The 14,713-nt window shown below is 45.6% G+C and overlaps 1 protein-coding gene across 6 annotated transcripts in view; it reads left to right on the top strand.

Moving 5' to 3' along the window:
* Window positions 1-14,713, top strand: part of FSD1L (fibronectin type III and SPRY domain containing 1 like) — a 97,569-nt gene that overhangs the window by 71,282 nt on the left and 11,574 nt on the right. For 3 of the 6 annotated variants that reach the window (XM_069765874.1, XM_069765891.1, XM_069765855.1), the window contains one exon: window positions 12,725-12,822. In XM_069765874.1, coding sequence (XP_069621975.1) covers window positions 12,725-12,822 — 98 coding nt within the window. Of the gene's footprint in view, window positions 1-12,721; window positions 12,823-14,713 lie in introns of all 6 variants that reach the window. The other 3 variants (XM_069765844.1, XM_069765866.1, XM_069765884.1) reach the window with 1 other exon arrangement.

Here is a 14,713-nt window from a genome sequence, read left to right as displayed (position 1 = left end):
CAGCAATGATTGAGACAGAGAGACTCATTGCCATAGAGAGTAAAAATAATCCCAAAATATTCTTTAACTACGTAAATAGTAAGAAACTAAAAAATGATAGTGTTGGCCCCCTTAAAAATAGTCTGGGTGAAATGGTGGATGAGGAAAAAGCCAATATGCTAAATGACTTTTTTTCATCAGTATTTACACAAGAAAGTCCCATGGTAGACAAAATGACTAGTGATAAAAAATTTCCCATTAAATGTCACCTGCTTAACCCAGCAGGAAGTGCGGCGGCGTCTAAAAATCACTAAAATTGACAAATCTCCGAGCCCGGATGGGATACACCCCCGAGTACTGCAGGAATTAAGTACAGTCATTGATAGACCATTATTTTTAATCTTTAAAGAGTCCATAATAACAGGGTCTGTACCACAGGACTGGCGTATAGCAAATGTGGTGCCAATATTCAAAAAGGGGACAAAAACTGAACTCGGTAATTATAGGTCAGTAAGCTTAACCTCTACTGTGGGTAAAATCCTGGAGGGCATTCTAAGGGATGCTATACTGGAGTATCTGAAGAGGAATAACCTCATGACCCAATATCAACATGGGTTTACTAGGGACCATTCATGTCAGACTAATCTGATCAGCTTCTATGAAGAGGTAAGTTCCGGACTAGACCAAGGGAACCCAGTGGATGTAGTGTATATGGACTTTTCAAAAGCTTTTGATACGGTGCCACACAAAAGGTTGATGCATAAAATGAGAATATTGGGGATAGGGGAAAATATGTGTAAGTGGGTTGAGAGCTGGCTCAGGGATAGGAAACAAAGGGTGGTTATTAATGGAGCACACTCGGACTGGGTAGCGGTTAGCAGTGGGGTACCACAGGGATCAGTATTGGGCCCTCTTCTTTCTAACATTTATTAATGACCTTGTAGGGGGCATTCATAGCAGAATTTCAATATTTTCAGATGACACTAAACTCTGCAGGGTAATCAATACAGAGGAGGACAATTTTATATTACAGGATGATTTATGTAAACTAGAAGCTTGGGCTGATAAATGGCAAATGAGCTTTAATGGGGATAAATGTAAGGTCATGCACTTGGATAGAAGAAATAAGATGTATAATTATGTGCTTAATTCTAAAACTCTGGGCAAAACCGTCAATGAAAAAGACCTGGGAGTATGGGTGGATGACAAACTCATGTTCAGTGGCCAGTGTCGGGCAGCTGCTACAAAGGCAAATAAAATAATGGGATGCATTAAAAGAGGAATAGATGCTCATGAGGAGAACATAATTTTACCTCTATACAAGTCACTAGTTCGACCACACTTAGAATACTGTGCACAGTTCTGGTCTCTGGTCTATGAGAAAGACATAGCTGAACTGAAGCGGGTGCAGAGAAGAGCGACCAAGGTTATTAGAGGACTGGGGGGTCTGCAATACCAAGATAGGTTATTACACTTGGGGCTATTTAGTTTGGAAAAACGAAGACTAAGGGGTGATCTTATTTAAATGTATAAATATATGAGGGGACAGTACAAAGACCTTTCTGATGATCTTTTTAATCATAGACCTGAGAAAGGGACAAGGGGGGCATCCTCTACGTCTGGAGGAAAGAAGGTTTAGGCATAATAACAGATGCGGATTCTTTGCTGTAAGAGCAGTGAGACTATGGAACTCTCTGCCGTATGATGTTGTAATGAGTGATTCATTACTTAAATTTAAGAGGGGACTGGATACCTTTCTTGAAAAGTATAATGTTGCATGGTATATACACTAGATTCCTTGATAGGGCGTTGATCCAGGGAACTAGTCTGATTGCCGTATGTGGAGTCGGGAAGGAATTTTTTTTCCCCAATGTGGAGCTTACTCTTTGCCACATGGGTTTTTTTTGCCTTCCTCTGGATCAACATGTTAGGGCATGTTAGGTTAGGGTATGGGTTGAACTAGATGGACTTAAAGTCTTCCTTCAAACTTAATAACTGTTACTATGTTACCAAGTCCAGCACTCTGTCTTCTCCCAGTGCTGCTTCAGGTGATTGAGAGGTCTTTCCATAGTGACAGACTTGTCAATCACCTGGAGCAGTGCGGGGTGAAAGCCGCTGGGAAGCACCAGACTAGTCTCTTCTCTGTATTATGACAAAATCCTAGGTAAATATACCACCCAGGGAGAAGGGAGTGAGTCAAATGAACAAGTCAATATTAAAAAGAAAAAAAAAAGTTCTTATTAGGTCAGTAACATGATAATCAATAAATAAAATATTAAGAAAGATGCAGGTTTGAAAAAAGAGGGACTTAGGACTCAAAATAATAATAGTTGTCGAGTAAAAAAAAATTCAGTGGTAGTCAGTGATGACACAAAGCTCCAATATATCAAAACAAAGGTGTCTTGTGTCCCAAGCAAATCTATATCCATGAGCAAAATGAAGTGAAAAACATCATGATATTCATAAATAGTGGCAACACATATTAGTGACTGTAGTTCAAAGCTGACAACCAGTGCACAGAATTCATACCTGATCCTTGCAGCATACAAAATGGTGAGTAAGTCCTGTCCCTCTGCCCCGACGCGCACGTTTTGCCCAGCTTCTAATAAAATAAAAACTTTTTTTAACATTGACTCGTTCATTTGACTCACTCTCTTCTCCCTGGGTGTTATATTTACCTAGGATTTTGTAATAATGTTTTAATTTTGGGAGTGGGCACCTATTTTTATATTATCACTAGAATTAAATAGGACAAAATTGTGAAATAAGTCTCTTCTCTGGCTATGGTCCCCGATTGGTTCTTCACTCTATTTTTCTCTAAAACACCAGGCTGCTGTCACGTAACAAGGCCCTGATTTATGCCTCCTTTTGGGTGGGCCACATTAACCCCTTCATGACCCAGCCTATTTTGACCTTAAAGACCTTGCCATTTTTTGCAATTCTGACCAGTGTCCCTTTATGAGGTAATAACTCGGGAACGCTTCAACGGATCCTAGCGATTCTGAGATTGTTTTCTCGTGACATATTGGGCTTCATGTTAGTGGTAAATTTAGGTCGATAATTTTTGCGTTTGTGTGAAAAAATTGGAAATTTGGCGAAAATTTTGAAAATTTTGCAATTTTCAAATTTTGAATTTTTATTCTGATAAACCAGAGAGATATGTGACACAAAATGGTTAATAAATAACATTTCCAACATGTCTACTTTACATCAGCACAATTTTGGAAATTTTTTTTTTTTTCTAGGAAGTTATAAGGGTTAAAAGTTGATCAGCGATTTCTCATTTTTACAACAAAATTTACAAAACCATTTTTTTTAGGGACCACCTCACATTTGAAGTCAGTTTGAGGGGTCTATATGGCTGAATATACCCAAAAGTGACACCATTCTAAAAACTGCACCCCTCAAGGTGCTCAAAACCACATTCAAGAAGTTTATTGTTTCACAGCAGCAGAAGCAACATAGAAGGAAAAAATGAACATTTCACTTTTTAGTCACAAAAATGATCTTTTAGCAACAATTTTTTTATTTTCCCAAGGGTAAAAGGAGAAACTGGACCACAAAACTTGTTGTCCAATTTGTCCTGAGTACGCTGATACCCCATATATGGGGGGAACCACTGTTTGGGCGCATGACAGGGCTCGGAAGGGAAGGAGCGCCATTTGACTTTTTGAATGACAAAATTAGCTCCAATCTTTAGTGGACACCATGTCGCGTCTGGAGAGCCTCTGTGTGCCTAAACATTGGAGCACCCCCACAAGTGACCCCATTTTGGAAACTAGACACCCCAAGGAACTTATCTAGATGCATAGTGAGCATTTTGTACCCCCAGGTGCTTCACAAATTGATCCGTAAAAATTAAAAAGTACTTTTTTTCACACAAATTTTCTTTTAGCCTCAATTCTTTTCATTTTTACATGGGCAACAGGATAAAGTGGATCCTAAAATGTGTTGAGCAATTTCTCCTGAGTACACGGATGCCTCATATGTGGGGGTAAACCACTGTTTGGGCGCACGGCAGAGCTCAGAAGGGAAGGAGCACCATTTGACTTTTTGAATGAAAAATTAGCTCCAATCTTTAGTGGACACCATGTCGCGTTTGGAGAGCCTCTGCGTGCCTAAACATTGGAGCACCCCCACAAGTGACTCCATTTTGGAAACTAGACCCCCCAAGGAACTTGTCTAGATGCATAGTGATCATTTTGTACCCCCAGGTGCTTCACAAATTGATCCGTAAAAATGAAAAAGTACTTTTTTTTTCACAAAAATTTTCTTTTAGCCTCAATTTTTTTCATTTTCACATGGGCAACAGGATAAAGTGGATCCTAAAATGTGTTGAGCAATTTCTCCTGAGTACACTGATACCTCATATGTGGGGGTAAACCACTGTTTAAGCGCACAGCAGAGCTCAGAAGGGAAGGAGCGCCATTTGACTTTTTGACATACATAGTGTACATCAGGTTGGTGTGTGTGTTGTAGTGTACGTCAGGTTGGTGTGTGTGGTGTATACTGCACCACACACACCAACCTGATGTACACCACACCACACACCAACCTGACATACACTACAACACACACACCAACCTGACGTAGGGTCAGGTTGGCGAGTGTGGGGTAGTGTACATCAGGTTGGTGTGTAGTGTACGTCAGGTTGGTGTGTGTGTGTGGTGTATACTACACCACACACCAACCTGACGTACACTACACCACGCACTAACCTGACATACATTACAACACACACACCAACCTGACGTAGGGTTAGGTTGGCGAGTGTGGAGTAGTGTACATCAGGTTGGTGTGTAGTGTACGTCGTGTACATCAGGATGTGGTGTAGTGTATGTCAGGTTGGTGTGTGTGTGGTGTATACTACACCACACACACCAACCTGACGTACACCACACCACACACCAACCGGACATACACTACAACACACACATACACCAACTTGACGTAGGGTCAGGTTGGCGAGTGTGGAGTAGTGTACATCAGGTTGGTGGGTAGTGTACATGTGGTGTAGTGTATGTCTGGTTGGTGTGTGTGTGGTGTATACTACACCACACACACACACCAACCTGACGTACACCACACCACACACCAACCAGACATACACTACACCACATGTACATGTCTACTACACCACACACACACCAACCTGACGTACACCACACCACACACCAACCTGACATACATTACAACACACACACCAACCTGACGTAGGGTCAGGTTGGCGAGTGTGGAGTAGTGCACATCAGGTTGGTGGGTAGTGTACATGTAGTGTAGTGTATATTACACCACACACACCAACCTGACGTACACCACACCACACACCAACCTGACGTACACCACACCACACACCAACCTGACGTACACTACACCACACATACCAACCTGACGTAGGGTCAGCTTGGTGTGTGTGGTGTAGTGTATGTCAGGTTGGTGTGTGGTGTAGTGTACGTCAGGTTGGTGTGTGTGGTGTATTGTGTATATCAGCCTGGTGTGGGTGAGTGCTGTAGTCGAATATCAGGATGTGGCTAGTCCACGGACGTGTGATGAATTCTGAAGCATTCATCCAAACACAGTCCAGGTTTGTCGGGACACGTTTCACATTGGAAACGAGTTTCCCTTCTTATCCCCCTTTTATAACATACCCGGCACCTTTTTCTTTTTTGCCCCTCACCGGGAAAATGTTGCCCTGGTACCATACGGGAACCTTGAGTTCCAGCAGTGCTGGGGCCCGCTCCTTCCTCGTCTCCAAACATCAGGGCCATTATCACTGCCTCCTGGAACTGAAGGAAGGTGTTGTTGGTCTGACCTGCACATCGTGATAGCACGTATGCGTTATACAATGCCATTTGTACGATGTGCACAGCCAGTTTTTTATACCACACCTTTGTCTTCCGCATGGCACTATAGGGCTGGAGGACTTGATCAGAAAGATCAACTCCCCCCATGTGTTTGTTGTACCCCAGCGCACAGTCCGGTTTGTGGACCTGTGCTGTGGTACCTCGAACGGTGGTGGCCGTGGTGCCGGGACCATGGATTGTTGTCAAGAAAAAGACGTCCCTTTTGTCTTTGAACTTAACCACAAGCATGTTGCCACTACATTGGGCCCGGCTCTCACCCTTTGGGAGAACCTGCTCAATTAGTGACAAAGGGAGACCCCTCTGGTTTCTGTGCACGGTACCGCAAGCAACGGTAGCTCTGGCAGAGAGGGATTGAAAGAGTGGGATGCTTGTATAAAAGTTATCAACGTACAGATGGTAACCTTTATCAAGCAGTGGGTGGACCAAATCCCACACTATTTTCCCACTCACCCCCAGAGCAGGTGGACAATCTGGGGGCTGGATACTGCTGTCCTTTCCTTGATAAACTCTAAAGCTGAGAGTGTACCCTGAGGTACTCTCGCAGATCTTATAGAGCTTAATCCCGTACCTCGCCCTCTTGCTGGGCAGGTACTGACGGAACTGAAGCCTCCCTTTGAAGTGGATGAGGGATTCATCCACACAAATTTCCCTTTGGGGAATGTACACTTCAGCAAACTTGTTGCTGAAGTGTTCGATGACCGGCCGAATTTTGAACAGTCTATCAAAATTCGGGTCATCGCGGGGAAGGATGTCCGTGTTGTCCCTAAAGTGGAGAAATTTATGAATTGCCTCAAAACGCTTGCGAATCATAACCATGCCATATATTGGAGATTGATATAAAATATCAGTACTCCAGTATTGGCGAAGTTATGGTTTATTCACAATTCCCATGTGAAGGACCAGTCCCCAATATTTCAACATTTCTGCAGAGTCAACGGGACTCCAAGCAGAAAATGATGAAACTGGGTTTTGGGCAAAAAATTGCAGGGCATATAAGTTTGTTTGCTCCACCATGAGACTGACGATTGACTCCGAGAAATAGACTTTGAAAAAGTCTATTTCCCTGAGGTTGGCAGTCTCAAATTGGATTCCTGATTGGGGAATGAAATCAGGAATCCGTAGAGCAAAATTTTCAGGGACGGGGGTCCAGGTGGGGGTACTAGTGCTAGGTTGGGCGTGACTAGCACTAGGTTGGGGGTTACTCGCGCTTGGTTGTGGGTCTTCTCCCCCGGCCTCCGACTCTTCTTCCCTGGGCTCCGGCTCTTCTTCCCTGGGCTGCGGACGATTTCTCGTCCTGCGACTTCGTGGTGGTGGCGAGTCCGTGTCACTGGAGGAGGAAGAGTGGGAGGAATAGAGAAAGGTAGGGTCCTCTCCCTCACTATCAGCTTCGGAGGCAATAAAAGAATATGCCTCCTCTGCCGAGTACAGTCTTTGTGACTGGGACGAGCGGGACATTGTGTGTGCGTGCGTGTAAAAAAACTAAGCTTTATTAGTGTGCGTGTGTATGTGTGAGTGTTTAGTCAAACTTTACTGCAGGAGGGGGCTTTCAGGCGTGGGGGGCTGAGGAGATGCAGGAGTCGGCAGCAGCAGTAAGGGGAGCGATCAGCAGGGCACGGGAGCGATCACGCGGGAGCGATCAGCAGGGCGCGGGAGCGATCACGCGGGAGCGATCAGCAGGGCGCGGGAGCGATCAGCAGGGCGCGGGAGCGATCACGCGGGAGCGATCAGCAGGGCGCGGGAGCGATCACGCGGGAGCAATCAGCAGGGCGCGGGAGCGATCACGCGGGAGCGATAAGTGGGGCGCGGGGGAGCTGTCAGGCGAAGGGGCCTGAGGAGATGCAGGAGGCGGCAGCAGCAGTGGGGGGGGGGTGACCAGGGGGGCAGGGGGTGATCAGAGTGATCACTGGGGCGGGTGATCACGGGGGGGCAGAAGGTGGATGTCAGGAGCGGGGGGAAGGAGGGGTCAGGGGAGATGTAGGAGCCTGCAGCAAGGAAGGGTGATCACTGGGCAGGGGGCTGATTTCTGGGGTGTGGGAGGGAGTGGAGGGGTTAACGGATGGCAGGGGGTGGATCGGACGGTTGGGGGAGCGGGAGACAGAGGGGGGAGTACCAGAAGGCGGACAGGTGGCGATCAGTGGACGGGAAGGCGGACAGGCGGCGATCAGTGGGGCACGGGGGAGCAGTCAAGCGAAGGGGCCTGAGGTAATGCAGGAGCCAGCAGCAGCAGGGGGGGGTGATCAGGGGGGCAGGGGGTGATCAGAGTGATCACTGGGGTGGGTGATCACGGGGGGGGGGGGTGTCAGAAGGTGGCTGTCAGGAGCAGGAGGGGGGGGGGAAGGAGGGGGCAGGGGAGCTGTAGGAGCCTGGGTGATCACTGGGCAGGGGGCTGATTTCTGGGGCGTGGGAGGGAGTGCAGGGGTTAACGGACGGCGGGGGGGGGGATCGGATGGTGGGGGGAGAGGGAGGCAGAGGGGGGAGTACCGGAAGGCGGCAGCAGCGGCGATCAGGCAGCAGGGGGCGATCAGGCGGCGGCGATCTGGCGGCGGCGATCTGGCAGCGGGCGGCGGCGATCAGGCAGTGGCGGCGGCGGGTGCGGCACGCAGGGACCTCACTCTCCAGCTTCCATGGAAGGGATGAAGCTGGAGAGTGATGTCAGACATGTTTCACTCCGCCCCTCCACCGCTGATTGGAGTGAAAGCGTCACATGGACGCTTTCTCCAATCAGAGCTGGAGGGGGGTGAAACAGAGGGCACAGGAGCGATCGTGGCCACGGGGGGGCAAAGCCACCCCCCCTGGGGTCAACTAGAGGTCCTCACGTACCTGCGGGTCGGGTGACATTTCATTGACCCCGGTCACCCGACCCGCAGGAACGCGATCAAACCATGACGCATATGCTGCGTCATGGGTCGGAATGGCACCGACTTTCATGACGCAGCGTATGCGTCAAAGGTCGGGAAGGGGTTAATCAAGTGACAGGTTCCCATTAAAGGGAACCTATCACCCTAAAAATGGAAGTTGAGCTAAGCCCACCGGCACCAGCGGCTTATATTTAGCATTCTGTAATGCTATAGATAAGCCCCCGATGTAACCTGAAAGATGAGAAAAAGAGGTTAGAATATACTCACTCAGGGGCGGTCCCGGTCCGGTCCGATGGGTGTCTCGGTCCGGGGCCTCCCATCCTCATAGGATGACGTCCTCTTCTTGTCTTCCTTTCCCGACGCCTGCGCATTGCAGTACTTTGCTGTACGACACCCATCGGACCGGACCGCAGCGGGACCGCCCCTGGGTGAGTATAATCTAAACTCTTTTCTCATCTTTCAGGTTACATCGGGGACATAGGGTACCGTCACACAGTAGCATTTTGATCGCTACGACGGCACGATCCGTGACGCTCCAGCATCGTAACAATATCGCTCCAGCGTTGTAGACTGCTGTCACACTTTGCAATGTACGACGCTGGAGCGATAATTTCATGACGTATGTGCGATGTAGAAGCCGTTGGTTACTATGCGCACATCGTATACGATATATGTTACACCATGCGATCATGCCGCCACAGCGGGACACTAGACGACGAAAGAAAGTTTCAAACGATCTGCTACGACGTACGATTCTCAGCGGGGTCCCTGATCGCAGGAGCGTGTCAGACACAGCGAGATCGCTGGAACGTCACGGATATATCGCTGGAACGTCACGAATCGTGCCGTCGTAGCGATCAAAATGCCACTGTGTGACGGTACCCTTACCTACAGCATTCCAGAATGCTGTAGATAAGCCCCTGATGCCGGTGGGCTTAGCTCAACTTCCATTTTGGGGTTGACAGGTTCTCTTTAAATGACAATGTAGCTGAGCCTCACCTGTGGTTATTATGAAAAACAATGTTTGTGCCTTTAGCTGCTTTATAGGTTTTACTGACCCCACCCAGCTATGAACACAAATTTTAGTAATCTAAACCTTACAAATGCTGGTTCTTCTATGTTCAACAAATGGCTAATGGCTATACTTAACACGAAAACTGCTACTTCACAAATATTATTCTTTAGTTTTCTTCTTACTTATTTTGTCCATACTGATGGCTTATGACAAGTCCCTGATTCTACAGTGACCTGCCCTTATTTTACATACTGAATATAATATGCTTTGAAAAAAAATCACATTCAGCAGGCAGTCGGCGGCGCCTGCGCTGTAGCATGATCGCATCTAAAATATCCATGTAATTATTTTATTTGGTGATATACATGTATTCAGAAAAAAAATGGCCTGCACCATTTTGCTGGAGGAAAAAAAAATTGTCTCCACAAAGATGACACCTGAAAACATGTATATCTCCAAATAAAATAATTACCGTACATGGACATTATACAGGTGATCATGCTACAGCGCTGATTCCGCCGCCTGCCTGCTGAATGTGATTTTTTTTTTCAAAGTAGAGATATATATACTGTATATATTTTTTATTTTTATATTCAGTATGTAAAATAGGGGGCAGTTCACTAAAGGATCAGTGACCTGTCATAAGCCATCAGTATGAATAAGCAGAGCACCACATGAAGACAGCCCCCCCCCTACCTCAGGCCGCACAGGAGTACGAGAATCTAACTCTAAATAAAGAGTAAAGTGATCCTGTCACCAGGTTTGTCTAATAAGAGATAAGAACATCACCTTTCAGGGTATGTGCACACGTTGCGTATTTTTTATGTTTTTTTTTTGCGGATTTTCCCGATTAAAAACGCTATAAAATCGCTAAGAAAATGCAAACAATATGCATCCTATCATTTAGAATGCATTCTGCATGTTTTGTGCACATGTTTGCATTTTTTTTTGCGGAAAAAAACCCATTCCGCAAAAAGAAGTAGCATGTTCATTATTTTTGCGGATTTTTTGCGGATTTCCCATTAAATTAGTGTCCGTAAAAAAACGCGCAAAAAACTCATGCGGATTTCTGGCAGAAATATCCGGATTTTGTCCGGAAATTTCTGCAAGAAATCCTGACGTGTGCACATAGCCTCAGGGTTGATATACAGCATTCTAGAATACTGTATATCTGCCTCCAACCCGACCTGTAAGAGAAGAAAAAATAGCTTTTATTATACTTGCCAGGGGGGCAGTCCGATGGGCGTCACTGGTCTTGGTCAGACGCCTCCCATTTTCTTATGATCCCCGTCCTCCTACTTGCTTCGTGTGGATGACGTGTCCCTTCGTCATCCAAATAGCCTCCTCGGCACAGCGCTCCGGCGCAGGTGTAATTCTCTGCCCTGTGGAGGGCAGTGCAAAGTACTGCAGTGCGCATGCGCCAGGGCTCTTTGACTTTTCCCGGCGTCTGCGCACTGCAGTACTTTGCTCTGCCCTCAATAGGGCAGAATACACCACAGGAGCACAACGCCGAGGAGACGTGTCATCCACACGAAGAATCGCAAGGAGGGAGGCGCCGGACCAAGACCAGCGATGCCATTGGACCAGACCGCCCTGCAGGTAAGAATAATAAGTTATTTTTCTTCTCTTACAGGTCAGGTTGGGGGCAGATATACAACATTATAGAATGCTGTATATCAGCCCTGAAAGGTGGTAGCCATATCTTTTATCGGCCAAACGTGGTGACAGGTTCACTTTAACAGCCACAAGACTGATTTCATCAACCAAGGTATCATTTTATTCAGTATAACGGCGCAAACCTGACAGTGTCTGTAGGTTACTCAGCACAAATCTGCTGACAGGTTCCCTTTAATATCCTTTCTTATTTGTAGAACATAAAATGTGTTTTATAACATTTATATACACTCAGGAATACATGTACAAAGTAACGGTCTTGGACATCTAATGGTCATATAACAGTAATCATTCCACCTTTTATTGCATGTAGTTAGGAATTAGAATGACTTTTATGCTATTTACATTGGAATGCATAAAATATGTATTTAGTAAACATTTTGGATGTGATCTTTGCTACACAAATCGAACATACAATAGAAGCTAACCACATTTTTAATTGTGTATCATTACAAGTAAAATGACAATCCTTTCCAAATGACATTGCAATAATAGCTTTGCTTCTTGCTTTGAAAATTAGGGTTTTGTTTTGTTTTCAAAGGTAACCTGAAATAGCATTGTAGTATTGCCCAAATTGTTTGGTTGATCATATCAATACATTGTACTTGCGCTCAAAGGTGTTCTGTTTCTGAGCAGACATAAGCCAATATTTAAATATGTATTGGAAGTAACAAAGCAACCATCTTGGGATGTAAGCCACAGGATTGTACATGGCCACAAGTCACTTAGCACAATCAGTCACAACGATTTACTCCGCATGAGGGATTTGTGCTATGTTTTCTACTACTTAGCCTTAGGGTCAGCGGATAGTATTTCTAATTTATTTTTTATTTTTTTTTAAAGAACATATACCCTGCTGTAAGTAAGAAACTAAACACAATAGTGCATATAAATAACAGGGTACTTGGTAAACACTGTTTTTGATTAAAAAAAAAAAAACTAAAATCCATCCCACCAGCGGAGGTGTACCCAATCGTCATGGTCCTAACCTCTAGTATTAAAACCTTACCATGTGTCAAAAATAACCTCAATGTGAATAAGGGCTGAGCAGGACCGGGGCCCATCAATGGACACCCACCAACGGAACGCTATATAATGCCCATCTGAAAGAAAGGGAGGCCATGACTTTGCTTGCACTGTGTGTATATGTAGGTATGTCTGTCTGTATGTATTTATTATATATTCAGGTAGATGCATGAATAAGACATTGTTACTGTAGGATCGGATCTTCAGTAGTAGACTAGTTGATAGTATATCCATGTGACTGAAGAGTATATACATTTATTTCCTTATTTATTAAATCTCATTTGTCCTGATTTCTTCTTTTATAGAAGTGCAACTCCGTCACCGAAGAGAACATCTGTCACTTCTAGGCCTTCGATGGGGAGGGGAAGCAGGGATCGATTCACAGGAGAATCATACACCGTGTTGGGTAAGTGCTGCACTTTACATGCAGGAAAGATGGAGTCCCTGTCCAGAACATCCCCATTGAGATGATCATTTTGTTTCCTGCAGTTTATAAATATGAATGGAGGGGATGTTATAATGTGTTGAACTATCTTTTGTCTTTTTTAGACTTCGTATCACTTCATCTTTGCAGTGGTGATTCGCGGTCTACCACCAATACCTAAAGCAGTGTTTTCCAGCCTGTGCTCCATAAAGGGAGCTTGTCTGGTTATTCATACCGCTTGAACCACATGAATCAGTGGCAGGCAGAGAAGTGGCCAAGCTGATTAGCCATGGAAGCCAGGACGTACTTCATTTTCCCCTCCCGACCCTGCTTAAAGGGACACTGTCACCTGAATTTGGAGGGAACAATCTTCAGCCATGGAGGCGGGGTTTTGGGGTTTTTGATTCACCCTTTCCTTACCTGCTGGCTGCATGCTGGCTGCAATATTGGATTGAAGTTCATTCTCTGTCCTCCATAGTACACGCCTGCCCAAGGCAAGATTACCTTGTGCAGGCATGTACTACGGAGGACAGAGAATGAACTTCAATCCAATATTGCAGCCAGCATGCAGCTAGCGGGTAAGGAAAGGGTGAATCAAAAACCCCAAAACCCCGCCTCCATGGCTGAAGATTGTTCCCTCCAAATTCAGGTGACAGTGTCCCTTTAACTGACAAGTTTCTCCATATACAGATGTAAGGAGATCCAGTCCCCCCACTCCTCTGCACTCCCTTCCTTGACTACTTTGCTTGGTCACCTCGCGCCCAGCTCTCTGTTCAAATACTGCAGCGGGTGAACACTCAGTGCTCACTATACTACCCTGTCAGTGCTGTATTCACTCCCCTGACATTTTGCTCTGCGCCCACACATGCGGTTGAGCAGGTCGTCAGTCAAGGATCAAGGTGTGTGATTAGTTTGCACTCACTGTGTACTGAGCTCCGACTGTTAACTGCCCCAGGGGTCTCCCCAATGACTGGAAGGGAGGGGCTGTAGGGAGAATATAACTCTGTTCACCAAGAAGGCTGCCACCCGTATTTATAACTGTATTTACTTGCAGATCACACTTTGGTTACGGGTATAATTTTGATTCTTTTTTTTTTTTTCTGACCGTTTTCATTTAACTTTACCCACCTCAACACTAAGTATCTTTGAAGTAGGAACGGAAATTTCATGATTTTTGCCAACTGGAAAACCACTGGGGAACCACTGACCAAGTGTGATTGAAAGTTAGAGATGAAACCGTCTGAGAATAGGCCAGGAAGAGGTAGCGGATATGAAAGGAGACATGGCTGTGCCTGTCTTCTATTCACTTTTTTAGGTGTTCTAAAAACAAACCAGTAAGCCTAGTGAATTTGCAGAGCCATACATGCCCGACTACCTCATTGTTGGCACAGGGGTCAGACTGGAGATAGTTTGGGTCTCACCTTTTGGACAAAATCTATCAGACATTTATGTATCATAGCTGTAGATAGACATTGCTGCACATCCACAACTTACACAGGTCTAGTGCAACTAAGCAATAATTTACAAAACTGAACATGAGATTCTTAGTTTATCTCTCTGCTCAAACTGTATGAAGCCCACTGCCATGTCACAGCATACTTCTGTGGGTTTCTGACCTTACAGATGCGGCGCAATGTGCCAACCACTGCCACAGCGATGGTTCACCTGCAGGGTGAGCGACATGTTGCCCCACAGCACCCATGCTGTAAGGCTGAGCCCTCATGATTCCATGCCACAAAGCCCCACAGGCACTCCACTTTTTTTTTTTAGATATAAAATGCTCTTATATTAAAGGGCCACTGTCACCCCCTCCAGCCGTTATAAACTAAAAGAGCCACCTTGTGCAGCAGTAATGCTGCATTCTAACAAGGTG

The sequence above is a fragment of the Ranitomeya imitator genome, chromosome 1 (genome assembly GCF_032444005.1).
Source record: "Ranitomeya imitator isolate aRanImi1 chromosome 1, aRanImi1.pri, whole genome shotgun sequence".
NCBI lineage: Eukaryota > Metazoa > Chordata > Amphibia > Anura > Dendrobatidae > Ranitomeya > Ranitomeya imitator.
This window is presented reverse-complemented; position numbering and strand designations above follow the sequence as displayed.